The sequence below is a fragment of the Caretta caretta genome, chromosome 1 (assembly GCF_965140235.1).
Source record: "Caretta caretta isolate rCarCar2 chromosome 1, rCarCar1.hap1, whole genome shotgun sequence".
In the NCBI taxonomy this organism is placed as follows: Eukaryota; Metazoa; Chordata; order Testudines; family Cheloniidae; genus Caretta; species Caretta caretta.
Window position 1 is genome coordinate 198,066,837 of NC_134206.1, and position 13,964 is coordinate 198,080,800.

Consider the following 13,964-nt stretch of genomic DNA (forward strand, 5'->3'; position numbering starts at 1 on the left):
AGGGAAGGCTTCCTCATTAAGTGTCAGTTTAAACACTTAATGAGGAAAGCTTCCATTCATTATGGTCCTCTGAGTAAGCGAATTTCTGCTTGGAATCTTTTAACCTAGAGCAGTATTTCTCAATGACTGGACCGTGGAGTAGCGCATGTCCCTGAGATCTCCCTGACACAGTTTAGGAAGGCAGCAAGCTGGTCCCTGGTATCAAAAAGATTAAGAAACACTGACTGCTGTTACCTTCTTTCATTGTGTTCCTCCGTTCAGTTTACAGTTTAATCAGTGGTGTTTGAGTGGCAGTTAACATCTCCCTGTTGAAGGCCTGAATTAATTCAATTGCTTGATCACTGCCCTTGTTTGCTTTGTGCCTATTTCTTCCCTACAGTATGCATGGGCAACTCCCACTGAAGCCATCTGGAGTTGGGCTTGCACATGTGAGGGCAGAATGTGGCCCTCGGTAAAGAGCAATAAGTGAGACAAAACCTTTGGTAAGGCTATGTCAAAAGGCTCAGCAGTGGAGGCTGAGTTTGAACAGCCAGAGACCAGGGCTATTAGAGGGGCACAGCGCGGGGCCATAACGATCAGGGATGCTTTGAGGCAGCAATTTGAAGCTGAAAGCCACAAATATTTGTTGCTATGCTCGGCAGTGCAGTGCTTGTAATGCTAGGAGGTGACTGGTGCAGACGATGCAGTATGTTGGTTTAACAGAATTGTATGTTGCTTTGCTCTTTTTGCTTTCAATTCATAGAATAAAGATTGCTTTCAAACCAACACAATTTTTATTAAAAGACAACAACCGGAGGAGAGAGTCAAATAAAAAAAAATAGCATCAGCGGTGAGGGAGATGGAGGAAGGGAAGGTCCCAGGAGGAGGTGGGGTCCCGGAACGGCTAAAGATTTGCATATGTCCAGGGATCATACCCAACCTTTTCCTTTGGAGTACAGTGCAGCGGGTACTGTACTTCAGCAGGGCCAAACTGCAGAGGGACGGGTGTGGAGTGCAGTGGGTAGTGCAGAGCTGCACTGTGAGAGGGGAGGAGTGGAATGCCGCAGGTATAGACTGGAGCCAGAATGTTGATATCCGTGTGGTGTTGGTGTCTGGGGGGAGCATGGGGAAGAGTTTTGTGACAGCGGCCGCAAGGGACGGTGGGCACGGAGCTGCTCAGTTTGAAGAGTTAGTATCGCCTGGAGCATGTCTGCTTGGTGCTCCATAATGTTTAAGAGCCACTCCGTGGCTTCATTGTGGCATGCTGCGTTCTCCTTTTGGTCCCTCTTCTCGCTATCCCGCCACTCCTTCAATTCCTGTTTCTCGGTGGTGGAGTGCATCATAACCTCACACATAAAGTCCACCTTAGTTCTTGGCTGCTTTCTCATTCTGCACAGCCATTCAACCTCTGATAACAAAGAGGGAGGTTGGGCTCCCAAGGTCATCTCTGTGAAGTTTAAATGCAACATTTTACAGAAGCAGTATTGTTTGCAACACAAACAACACAGATTCAGTGCTTTAAAACACAGCCAGTACTCGCACAAGACCCCCAAAATGGTGAGTAGCTGCAGGGGCAGGGTAAATAGCTCTTCCCGGACCCTGCTGTACACTGGGCACGTGGCTCTTGGGGAGAGCCAGCACTGTAATCAATCCTGTCCCCACACTTTCCACAGGATGTGATCATTATGGAAGATATCTTGCTGTTGAGTGTGAGCAGGGAATCAAGGGAGGGTCTTCTCCAAGACTACGGCTTCTGCCCTGGACCTTATGCGGCTCGCCTGTGTGCAGCAATGGTGTGTCCCGTCCCACCCCCCGCCCCCGCCTCGTGATGGCACAGTGATGTGGGAAAGTTACTGTTAATGGGGCAAGAAACAAAGCAGCTCTGCCGAGGAATCTGCGGATTGCCCAGTATCTCCACGAGAGTTTCCTGGAGATCTCTGTGGGAGATTCCTGTGAAGTGAGGGAGTCAATCAATAGCCTGTTTTGCCACTCAGACTAGGCATGCGGTGCGAGACAAGTCTGCTTTCTGCAACCCTCCTGCCCCCAACAACTTGCTTCAGCGATTTCCAAAATCAAATCCACTTACCAGGGGCCTCCTCTCCTGTTTGCGCTTCGCCGACATCCGGCAGCCGTGACTGGCTAGGCTTCTCTGGGGTAGAGAAGAGCTCCTGTCTGCATGCATCTCTGACCGAGTCATCCTCTGCCTCTGGGTCCCCCTCCACATTCTCGTCCAAGATTTCCTCCTCCTGTCTCAGTCCACTCTCGACTGGCATGTGAGCCCCCGAATTATCCACAGGGGTCTTCGCAGTGGAGGTGGGGTCACCGCTGAGTATTGCATCCAGCTCTTTGTAGAACCGGCAGCTTGTGGGTGCAGCACCGGAGCAGCAGTTTGCCTTCCGTGCCCTGTGGTAGGCCTTACACAGCTCCTTCACTTTGATACTGCGCTGCAGTGTGTCCCGGTCATAGCCCCTTTCTGTCATGAATTGTGAAATCTGTCCTTAGGTATCGTAATTCCTATGGCTGGAGCGCAGCTGGGACTGGACAGCCTCCTCTCCCCAAGTGCTGATGAGGTCCAGCAGCTTAGCATTGCTCCAAGTGGGGGATCGCCCGGTGTGTGCAGCAGGCTTGGCCACCTGGAAAGATGCGCTGAGACCACTGCACGCGTCACCGAGCAAACAGGAAAGGGGCTTTCAAAATTTGCAAGGAATTTACGGGGTGGGGCTGACAGTTGGTCACCTGAGGGCAGGGCAATAGTGTTCCAACCGATGACCAGAGAGGTGAGAACAGGCATTGTGGGACACCTCCCGGAGGCCAGTCACAGCGCTGTAATCTACCTGGGTGTCTACATTGGCACTGCAGCGCTGTAGCCCCAGCGTAGAAAGCCGTACGCCTCTCGTCGGGGTGGTTTTTTTATAGCACTGCAGCTGCACAGTTTCTGCGCACTAAGTGGCGTGGCAGCGTGTGCACCTCGGGAGTTACACCGCAGGAAGCTGCTTTACTGTGCGGCAACTTGCCAGTGTAGACAGGGCTCAAGTCTTTTGCTTTAAAGGTGGGTTTTTAATTATGAAGACTGTTGGCCATGTCTTTATCTTTTCCTAAACTCCTATTTTCCATTTTTGGTCTCCTACCTCATTTGCTTTTATCTCCTTTGAATTTGAAAAGGGTAGTTTTTTAGGTTTTATTATATTTTAATTTTTTTCATTAAGTTGTGCAGTGTACAGAATACTTAGGGCGAGGGAAAGGCAGACAGGAGGGATACTTATACATAAAAATGCTTCTGTACTTTTTGGGGAGTCTTGGGGGGAGGGGCAAGGGGCATGGCCTTTGGGGAGGGGTGAGACGGGGCGGCGCCTCAGGGGTCCAGTTATCAGGAATTAGAAAGTAGCCCCTTACTTTGCAATTTGACCCATTTAAGTAAATAGGGTAATTCGCAGAATAAATTACTACTCAGTGGGAACATGCGTGGCAGAATGACTAGTTTGTTTAGGTTGGCGGTCAGCACATACAGCTGTAGTGTTGGAATGAACACCAATGGAAATCGCAGTATAAATTTGTCCAAGATTTTTATCCCTCCCCAAATCCACAGGGTCACATGAGTGAATTCTCATCAGACTATTTAGGAGCCAGAAATAATTTCTTGTCAACAGACCTACAGATTCTAAATAGTGTCAGTAGTGTCAGCAAAGTGAGGGTCTTCTCTGCTTTGTTAGATAAGTATTAGTTAATGTATAACAAATCAAGATATGCAATAGTGTTTTTTCAACAACAGGCCAAATTCCCTCTCCCCTCCTCCCCCGCCCAGTTACCCCCATATATCATTGATTTCATTGGAGGTGACTTGGTATAAATGAGGGGAGAATTTGACTCCCCATCCCTTTCCCTCCTCCACAAAAAAATGTGACCATATTTTCTGGCTAAATTTGGTTAATGGCATCAGAACCCACAGATGGCACAGCACCTGTGAGATTGGGATTCAGGGTTGGTGGGGGAGTGACTAATTCTAATTGAAAGGACACACAACAAATCCCTAATCTAACAGGAGCTGATTGGGAGCAAATGTGCATGCTGCAGCAGCTTGTAATCAGGGGAAATGCTGTTGATCAAATTAATTTTAAAAATGAGATTAGACATATTTAAGACTGTTAAAAAAAAACTGCCTGGGATTATTACTGCTAGTTATTACTTGCATCTGGGCAGCCAGTACTTGGTCTGTTGCTGTTTGAAAACCTTGTGGGGTCAGACAGAGTCTCTGCAAAGATTTGCAAGAGATGTGTTGTTGCACTTCAACTTGCATCTGTTTCATGTCACAATTACAGCCTGTTTGAAAACTCATCCCAGTTATTTGGAATCGGAGTAGGCTAGGTACTACACTGCACTGGATACCTAGGAGGGCCCTATGCACCTCCATAAGATACGAATAACTCCCAGTGAAATCAAGTAGAGTTACTTCTATCCTGTGGTATTAAAATAGTGTTCTGGATTTGAGGCTGATCTCAGGCCTTTCCTAAACCCTCACATCTAGAGGAGAGTGGGAGGAAACATTGCAGAGGTTAGTGGTGATGGTTTGAACTGTGATAGTGCCCAGAGGTCCCAGTCAGGATCCTGGCCCTATGGTGGTCTCTGCCCACCAAAGAGTTTGCTATCTAAGAAGACAAGTGACATGCAAAATCAAATATATACAATTTTCAAAATATATATGTACATTTGCCATTTTTACTTATGAATAGTTAAAATTAAGTGCCACTTCTCTCAATTTGCCCTTCAACCTAAGCAAAAATTGACTGATTTTTGCATAGGCATGACAACAGATATGAGGCAGTCTTCACTAGAAGACATAACATACATATAAAAATTTACCAGCAATATCTCTGAAAGACGACATACCTTATAAATTCTTAGTTAAACAAGTGCAATGTGTTTAACCCAAAGAGCATCTGACACCCGGAGGTAATCGTCATCAAGTTTTGGAGCTTGGCAGCACAGAGAGGTTTTTTTAAAGCTGCTTGAAGAAAATGACTTAAGAAAGATTCAAGGTCAGTTCCCTATAGGTCCTGGCTGAGTATGTCAGACTTTCCCTGAAAGCGAAGCATTTCTCTGCCAAACTACTGTATATAGCTAGTGGAGGAAAATCCCATAAATCTCTCTCCTCCATTTATCCTGGGTCAAAGAGAGGTCCTTGCATGAGCATTATGTGACCAACTGCTCTTACTGGAAAACAGAGAGAGATTAGAGCACGTACAGTACTGGAAGAGACTTTACCCTTGCGGTCACAAACCTTCTCAGCTTACAGCTCAGAGTCAGCCCTTTGGAAGTACATACATACAGTAATGTTAAAATAGCTCTTTACTTTTTTAAGCACATCACATTTTCATCTCATGATTCTAGCCCTGCTTTTCAGTAGCCATTAACACAATGATAACTTCTGATATTTATTTTAAGTCAGTCACACAATTGACGTGAGTCTTTCACAACTTCACAATGACAAGAGACATGAGTCTTTCACAACTTCAAGTGACCTGAACCTCTGTTGAACTAGTACTTAAATGACTTACATTACCATAGTATGTGAGTTCCTCACAACCTCTATGTATGATACTCACAATACACCTGTGAAGTAGGGAAGTGCCGTCATGTCCATTTCACAGATGGGGAACTGAGGACTAGAGAGACTAAGTAAGTTGCTCAAGTCGCACAGGAAGACACTGGAGATCAGGAAAATGAGTCTGGGTCCCCTGAGTCCCAAATTAGTGCCCAAACCACTGGCTCATCCTTCCTTCTCTCTCTTGTCCAGTACGCACTGCCTCCAGCAACAAAGTGCCACCCACTAACACTATGCCTGCTGCACCTGGAGCTGCAGCTAGCAAGAGATGTTAAGAGTAACAGGAAGGGTTTCTTCAGGTATGTTGGCACCAAGAAGAAAGCCAAGGAAAGTGTGGGCCCCTTACTGAATGAGGGAGGCAACCTTGTGACAGAGGATGTGGAAAAAGCTAATGTACTCAATGCTTTTTTTGCCTCTGTCTTCACGAACAAGGTCAGCTCCCAGACTGCTGCGCTGGGCATCACAGCATGGGGAGTAGGTGGCCAGCCCTCTGTGGAGAAAGAAGTGGTTAGGGACTATTTAGAAAAGCATGGGGCTGGACGCGTTGCATCCGAGAGCGCTAAAGGAATTGGCGGCTGTGATTGCAGAGCCATTGGCCATTATTTTTGAAAACTCGTGGCGAACAGGGGAAGTCCCGGATGACTGGAAAAAGGCTAATGTAGTGCCAATCTTTAAAAAAGGGAAGAAGGAGGATCCTGGGAACTACAGGCCAGTCAGCCTCACCTCAGTCCCCGGAAAAATCATGGAGCAGGTCCTCAAGGAATCAATCCTGAAGCACTTACACGAAAGGAAAGTGATCAGGAACAGTCAGCATGGATTCACCAAGGGAAGGTCATGCCTGACTAATCTAATCGCCTTCTATGATGAGATTACTGGTTCTGTGGATGAAGGGAAAGCAGTGGATGTATTGTTTCTTGACTTTAGCAAAGCTTTTGACACGGTCTCCCACAGTATTCTTGTCAGCAAGTTAAAGAAGTATGGGCTGGATGAATGCACTATAAGGTGGATAGAAAGTTGGCTAGACTGTCGGGCTCAATGGGTAGTGATCAATGGCTCCATGTCTAGTTGGCAGCCGGTATCAAGTGGAGTGCCCCAAGGGTCGGTCCTGGGGCCGGTTTTGTTCAATATCTTCATAAATGATCTGGAGGATGGTGTGGATTGCACTCTCAGCAAATTTGCAGATGATACTAAACTAGGAGGAATGGTAGATACGCTGGAGGGCAGGGATAGGATACAGAGGGAACTAGACAAATTGGAGGATTGGGCCAAAAGAAATCTGATGAGGTTCAATAAGGATAAGTGCAGGGTCCTGCACTTAGGACGGAAGAACCCAGTGCACCGCTACAGACTAGGGACCAAATGGCTAGGCAGCAGTTCTGCGGAAAAGGACCTAGGGGTGACAGTGGACGAGAAGCTGGATATGAGTCAACAGTGTGCCCTTGTTGCCAAGAAGGCCAATGGCATTTTGGGATGTATAAGTAGGGGCATAGCGAGCAGATCGAGGGACGTGATCGTTCCCCTCTGTTCGACATTGGTGAGTACTGTGTCCAGTTTTGGGCCCCGCACTTCAAGAAGGATGTGGATAAATTGGAGAGAGTCCAGCGAAGGGCAACAAAAATGATTAGGGGTCTGGAACACACGAGTTATGAGGAGAGGCTGAGGGAACTGGGATTGTTTAGTCTGCAGAAGAGAAGAATGAGGGGGGATTTGATAGCTGCTTTCAGCTACCTGAGAGGTGGTTCCAAAGAGGATGGTTCTAGACTATTCTCAGTGGTAGAAGAGGACAGGACAAGGAGTAATGGTCTCAAGTTGCAGTGGGGGAGGTTTAGATTGGATATTAGGAAAAACTTTTTCACTAGGAGGGTGGTGAAACACTGGAATGTGTTACCTAGGGAGGTGGTAGAATCTCCTTCCTTAGAAGTTTTTAAGGTCAGGCTTGACAAAGCCCTGGCTGGGATGATTTAATTGGGGATTGGTCCTGCTTTGAGCAGGGGGTTGGACTAGATGACCTCCTGAGGTCCCTTCCAACCCTGATATTCTATGATTCTGTTAGAAATGGACCAAATTTTAATTTTCTGCAGAATTTTTTCTATTGAAAGTTTTTTCCATTTTGAAACCTTCAATTGTTATTGAAATCTCAATTTTGGGGGTGTGAGGGGGGGAATTCTGCCATGACACTAAACTGTCAATCAAAATTGGTGATGCAAAAACTGAAAGGCAAAAATGCAAAATAATTAACCAAGCTAACTTTTTCATCAATAATTTGCACTGAATTATTTTTTTTACAAAATGTGCAAATATTCATTTTTGATAGGGCTTGTTTTCAATGGAAAATGTCCACCAGCTTTCCTGAAAAGGTATCATTCTTTCTGGAACTTTGGAATGGAAAATATATCATGGGAGTGACTGCCTGTTTTGGGAATATGACAATTTGCTTCACTTCACTTTACTAAAGAGGCCCTGAAGCGTGAGAGATGCAGTGTTGCCTATTCTTGAGAAACTTGGTGTTTTTCTTAAAGCGCCTGCCTCTGAAGTCATGTGAATACATGCAAACCTCAGCTTTAATTTAAGTCTCTAGCTCTCTTGGTTGCAGTGAAAGCTTGCAAATGTGAACCTTAGTGTTTCAAAAACCAGAAGGCAAATCAATTATTTTTTAAGCCAATTTCATGGTTTCTACGGTCTTACTCTTAATTTTTGAATACTTGGAGTTGGCAATACTGGAGATGTTTATATTTTCCAGAACACAGCATGTCAATGTGACTTTTATTTTAGATTAAGGAGAACAGCAAGCAAAGTAAGAACAAATATAAAGTCTCTATTAGGGATGCAACAATGTGTGTCTTTTAATACATAAGATCTTCCATTCTGAATCCCCCTCAAAACCCTGCTCACTCACATACAGGCAGGCAGAATTCATACATATTAAAGTGTGTAGTACTCAGAAAATAGAACTATAGCTATCCACACCCACAGAGACCCTTCACCTTGTATTTATATTGTGTATTTCTGCTTTTCTAGTGTGCCAGGAAGCAGTCTGGGAGGTCTTCAAGACATTCTGGGATAGACTTCCAGCACGTGAAGAATATCAGTACTGGATGAGTTTGTGTGAGGAAGGAACTATGAGCATATTTGAAATGGGCACAAACTTCAGTCAGTCCGAAGAGCACCAGAGCCTGATTAAGAAGGTAAGTGCAGTAGGATGGGGTCTGGTTACCAAATCTTTTTCAGGAAACCAGCATGCATTGTTATGCTCCAATGTGCGACTTCAAATGACAATGAAAAAAAAGTACATGTCTGAGTTTTGTGGTGCCTGGATTATTAATTTAGAGGTACTGTGTTATGAAAATAAGGCACTGTGCTCATTTGAGGGAGAGCAAAACATTATGATGCAGAGGATTTTGCTTTAATGAGTACCTCAGTGCCATTCACTGCAATGACCTGGCTAGTGCATATGTGGGACCATTGCCTTCTACTGGATGGAATCAGACTTGTTCAGCTGATTATCATAGGCCTGAGGGCCACATCTGGGTGGGGAAATTGTATGTAGGGCCATGAATGTAGGGCTGGGGCAGGGGGTTGGGGTGTGGGAGGGGGTGCTGTGTGCAGGAAGGGGCTCAGGGCAAGGGGTTGGGGTGCAGGAGGGATTTGGGGTGTGGGCTCTAGCCCAGCACCGCTTACCTTGAGCGGCTCTGGGGTGGCAGCAACGCACAGCGGGGCTAAGGCAGGATCCCTGCCTGCCCTAGCCCCACGCCATTCCGGCACCACGTCCCTGCGGCCCCCCGCAGCTCCCATTGGCCACGGGTGCCTGCAGGCGAGGGCAGTGAGTGGAGCCCTCTGCCCCCTGCCTCCCCAGGGGCTGCAGGGACATGGTGCTGGCCACTTCTGGGAGCGGCGCAGGGTTCGCGGAGCCATGGGGGTGGCAATCCTGCAGGCTGGATCCAAAGCCCTCAGGCCCGCGGGCCGTAGTTTGCCTGCCCCTGTCATCGGCTGTCTACAGCTAATAGAGGTTTTCTTTCATCTCAAGTGGTAGGCACCTGGGACTTCAGAGCAGGAGCCTCAGTTGCATTCTTGCTCTTACTAAGCTGAACAGCACAATGACAATACTGACATTCCGGTCACCACGTATTTGCTACTCAGACATGCACATGCACATGATTTGCAAATGTGTGTGTTTGTAGACATTAGACTCGATATCCTGCCTAGAGAGTCTGTGGCCTTGTCTACATGGAGAGTTTGCACAGATTTAACTAAGGGTGGGACTATAAACCACTGTAGCCAAACTGGTGCAAACCCCTGTGTGAACACTGATTATTTTGGTTTAAACCAGGCTTAATTTTATCTTAAATCAGTTTGGCACTGCTTTAAACTAACCTGAAACAAGCCACTCTTAAACCAAATCGGCATGTCATCCCAAGGGTTTGCACGGGTTTAACTAAACCAGTGCAAGTTTGTATGTGTACAATGTCTGGCTCTATAACAGTGTTTGCTTAAAATGGTTTTTGCAGTCCAGGCATATATTTCTTCTTTGAAGGGAGTTGATGGTGGAATATAAGAGGCCATTTTTCTTTCATACAGAGCAGTTGTTCATTAAGGATAAAGGCCGTTCTAAGATGTATGGTGGATTCTATGATCTTTTTAAAGCCAAAAATCTCCATTGCTTTTGAAGATTGGAGATTTGTGTGTGCTAATGAGTAAGTTAACGCTTGGGTAGGCTTTGAGGACTCTTAGGAACACAAGCCTATAAGATGCGTAACATGTTGGTTAGTGTGTATGTGTTCCGCTGCTGGTCAGAATATGAGACCGGCTCAAGTATTTGTCATGGTCACTTGCTAGTGACTGACCCACAGGGGATATAAACCTGAACAGCACTACAGCTAATGGTGCCTCTGTCTGTGCTCTTGTGTTGGTTTTTGTAGATGGATGCTGGCAGAGTCCTGTTGTTAACCTTCATAAACATGTAAGAAATTTGGTAGTGTTGCAGTTATCCTTGGAAAAGTTTGCAGCTAGATAATGAATGAAGTTCTAATGGAAAATTTTAAGGAAGTTAGTTTTTTATTTACATTTTGAGTGTATTGTTGAACTACCTGAAGTATTATAGTGGTATGGGTGGTATAGAGTTGAAGGTTTCAGAGTAGCAGCCGTGTTAGTCTGTATTCGCAAAAAGAAAAGGAGTACTTGTGGCACCTTAGAGACAAACCAATTTATTTGAGCATAAGCTTTCGTGAGCTCACAAAAGCTTATGCTCCAATAAATTGGTTAGTCTCTAAGGTGCCACAAGTACTCCTTTTCTTTTTATAGAGTTGAAGGTTGTTGTCTTCTAGTCTTTACATATAAAGGCAGGCACATTCTGATGCATCTTAGTCCCCACTGTTGCTTCAATGTTTTGGATAGAGTATTTAATATTACATATGAAATCATTAAAGAATGAATTGCTTTAAGTCCAGCAATTAATTTAGGTTGAATTGTTTGTTGTCCATTCTCCTACACAAGGGTGATTCTCTCCCTCTCTCTCTCTCTCATACATGCACTCACTCACATAGTGTTTCTGTTTCCATTGCTGCCATCTACCACTTACTTCTAAGCTCTTGGACTACTTTGCTCCACCCTGAAATTTCCACATGGCTCCCCACTGCCTCCTACCTTCCCAGTACATCCAAATGGCTCCCCCTGAGCATTTGATCTAGAAATCATTGTGATAAAATAAACATGGAACCCTACCCTACCATTTTCAATCAGTTTTCAGAGAATGCATGTGTTTTAAGGTGGCTCTGAGGACTTCAGTCTGCATAGACATACGCCTTATAATTCTCTTTACTTTCAAGAACATTTTCCCTCCTAATTGTTGCTGCTTCATCCCTGAATGGATAGTGTGGCTTTCATGAGTTATTGGCCAACTAAGTCTACGTGACTCCTAGATGACTTTCTACAGCTCTGGGTTGTGTCCTGTTTCTCTTGTCCTTTTCTCCAGCTGAGATGATGTTGGAGGTTGTGTATGAAACCCTTAGGATATTTGTGGAAATCTGCTTTCTTTTGCTGCGCTTGTCCATTATTTGCTCCCCTTTGTCTTTCATCTTTTATGTTCATAGGGCTTGTGTGACAAAGCCAGGATACAATCTGGACTGATAAACAGCTGTATCCCTCGAGTTCTCTAACCTGGGGTGCCTTTTACACTGCCTTGTTGTGAGAACAGCCACTCCTGATCTGCTCTCACACAGCGTCCAGCATGTAGATTACTCCCAGTTCCACTGTATGAGTGCTGTAGCCAGTCACTCTTGAATTACACTACAGAGCGACACCAGCAAACTCCCAGTCCAAGACTTTCCCCCAGAAATGTGTGTCTTGTACTGCCCAGCTCTCTCCTGGACAATATAACCTCATAAAAAGTCCATCATTTTATTAAGAAAATGATATGCACAAATCCTGTTATCCCAAATGGAGTTTCCCAAACACTTCAATCCAAATACTCTGGTTTAGATAAAACAATAAAACAAGTTTATTAACTACAAAAGGATAGATTTTAATTGACTACAAGTAATGAGGCATGAAAGTCAGAATTGGTTACAAGAAAAACAAAAGTAAAATGGAACTAATGTCTAACTTAACAACCTAGAGTGAATTCAAAGCAAAGGTCTCTCTCACCACATGCTTCAGCAGTCTTACTGGCTGAACTTCTTTCAGTCAGGATCCTTCTCCCAGTCCAATGCCACTTCCTTTGTTCTTTAGCTGTTGTGGATGCCGTGGGCAAAGAGAAAGGGAGGAATAATTTGGAGCTTTTGCTCTCCCTTCTTATAGTTCTTTCTCTTCTTTGAGAAGTCTCTCCAGCTGGGCTTCAGGTGACAGACAATCTGTGTGGGTGGGAACCACAAGTTGTTTCTTTGTCAAAATGTAGATTTTTTTGGTCACACCTTCTTTCTTGCTGACATTTAACCAGGCGATGGTCCATTTGATTTCGTTGACACCTGGCTGAGGCATCAGCTAGCCTTTTGTCTCTGGGGAACTGGTTTATGGCTGCTTCCCAGACTTGGAATATGTCCTCCTAATACCATACAGAGAAATCTTATGACTTTACATACAATGTTACCACACACATTTTACGAGGACAATAATGATCAGTCTGTCATGAGTTTTGAAATATCATCTCACCAGGCATACTTGGTACAAAAGTTATCATAATCCTGTGAAAGGGATGAACACAGGGGTACAGACTGTCACAGCTTGTTCATGCAAGATGCTGAGCACCTTAATACCCACCCTTGACTTCTTCTGATGGTGGTCAGCATCTCACAGGAGCTCAGCAGCTCGCAGGATGAAGCGTGTGAATGGTCCACATACTCAGTTGATTAACAGAAAGAATCTCTTCTGTCTTGCACTGTAGTAAACAGCAAAGCAGCATACACTCTGTTGGTAATTCTGCGGTCTATCAGTTTGTATTTTGACCACTTAGCCCAGGCTCTGAAATTTCCTTTGATCTGTTATCCTACTATTTTTCAGGTTCATGGACCTCGGTTTTTCCAGGTTCCAGCTAGGACTGGAACTGGAAATTCTGCAACACTGGTCAGATATCCAACCAAAGTTCACATATTTAAGAGATGTGGAGGGTTCAGATAAGCAATATGAATAGGCTTTTGTGATGCTTTTCTGAACTGAAATCCATACATTTTGCGACTCCCCCATCTCTAGCATATACAATAACCCTAACCTTATACAATATTGTGTCATGGGGTTTTTCGTACAAATTGTATCCTAAGATGTTTTGCAGAAGTGTTAAGTATATAGTTACAGAGTTAAAAGAACAGAGGGAGAGAAATGTAATAAAATACAGGCAAGGGAAAAAAATGTTTCCAGATGAGATTCAAAACAGACGTAGAGTCAATTATATCCACAGTTTTACTTTACAATGCTTTGACAACAACAAGACAAGGCCATGTAAAAACTATGGAATAAACACTAGAAATCTGTGCAAAAATTCTAGTGTCATGACTCCAGTATAGTATCAGTTTTTCAAACCATCACCTAAGTCTAATATTTGGTGGCACTTTAGGATTGCATATTCCAGACTCAGACATTGAATGAATAGTGGTATATTACATCCGTGATCATATCATAAATAACATGACTGGCTCTGGTCATAAGAATACAGATTATCCATATATGGTGGCTAGATTAAAAAAAAATTGGCCTTCCAGAAGAAGAAATCATTTGTTTTAAATAATGTATCTAAAACATTTTATGACCTTCAGTTCTTCGCGTGTCCTCTGCATATTCCCACTCGTGGGATATACCAACTGGTGTAGCTTGGACAGTGAAACCTTCTGGTAGCAGTGCCTGTTAAAGCATTCACATACCCCTTCTTCCCCTTCCTTAGTGTTTGAGCTTGTGCTGAGGG

At 44.6% G+C, this 13,964-nt stretch overlaps 1 protein-coding gene across 5 annotated transcripts in view; it reads left to right on the plus strand.

Annotated features, from left to right (window-relative positions):
* Positions 1-13,964, plus strand: part of IMPG2 (interphotoreceptor matrix proteoglycan 2) — an 88,793-nt gene that overhangs the window by 12,028 nt on the left and 62,801 nt on the right. For all 5 annotated transcript variants that reach the window (XM_048816737.2, XM_048816745.2, XM_075118458.1 and 2 more), the window contains exon 3: positions 8,597-8,763. In XM_048816737.2, coding sequence (XP_048672694.1) covers positions 8,597-8,763 — 167 coding nt within the window. The remainder of the gene's footprint in view (positions 1-8,596; positions 8,764-13,964) is intronic.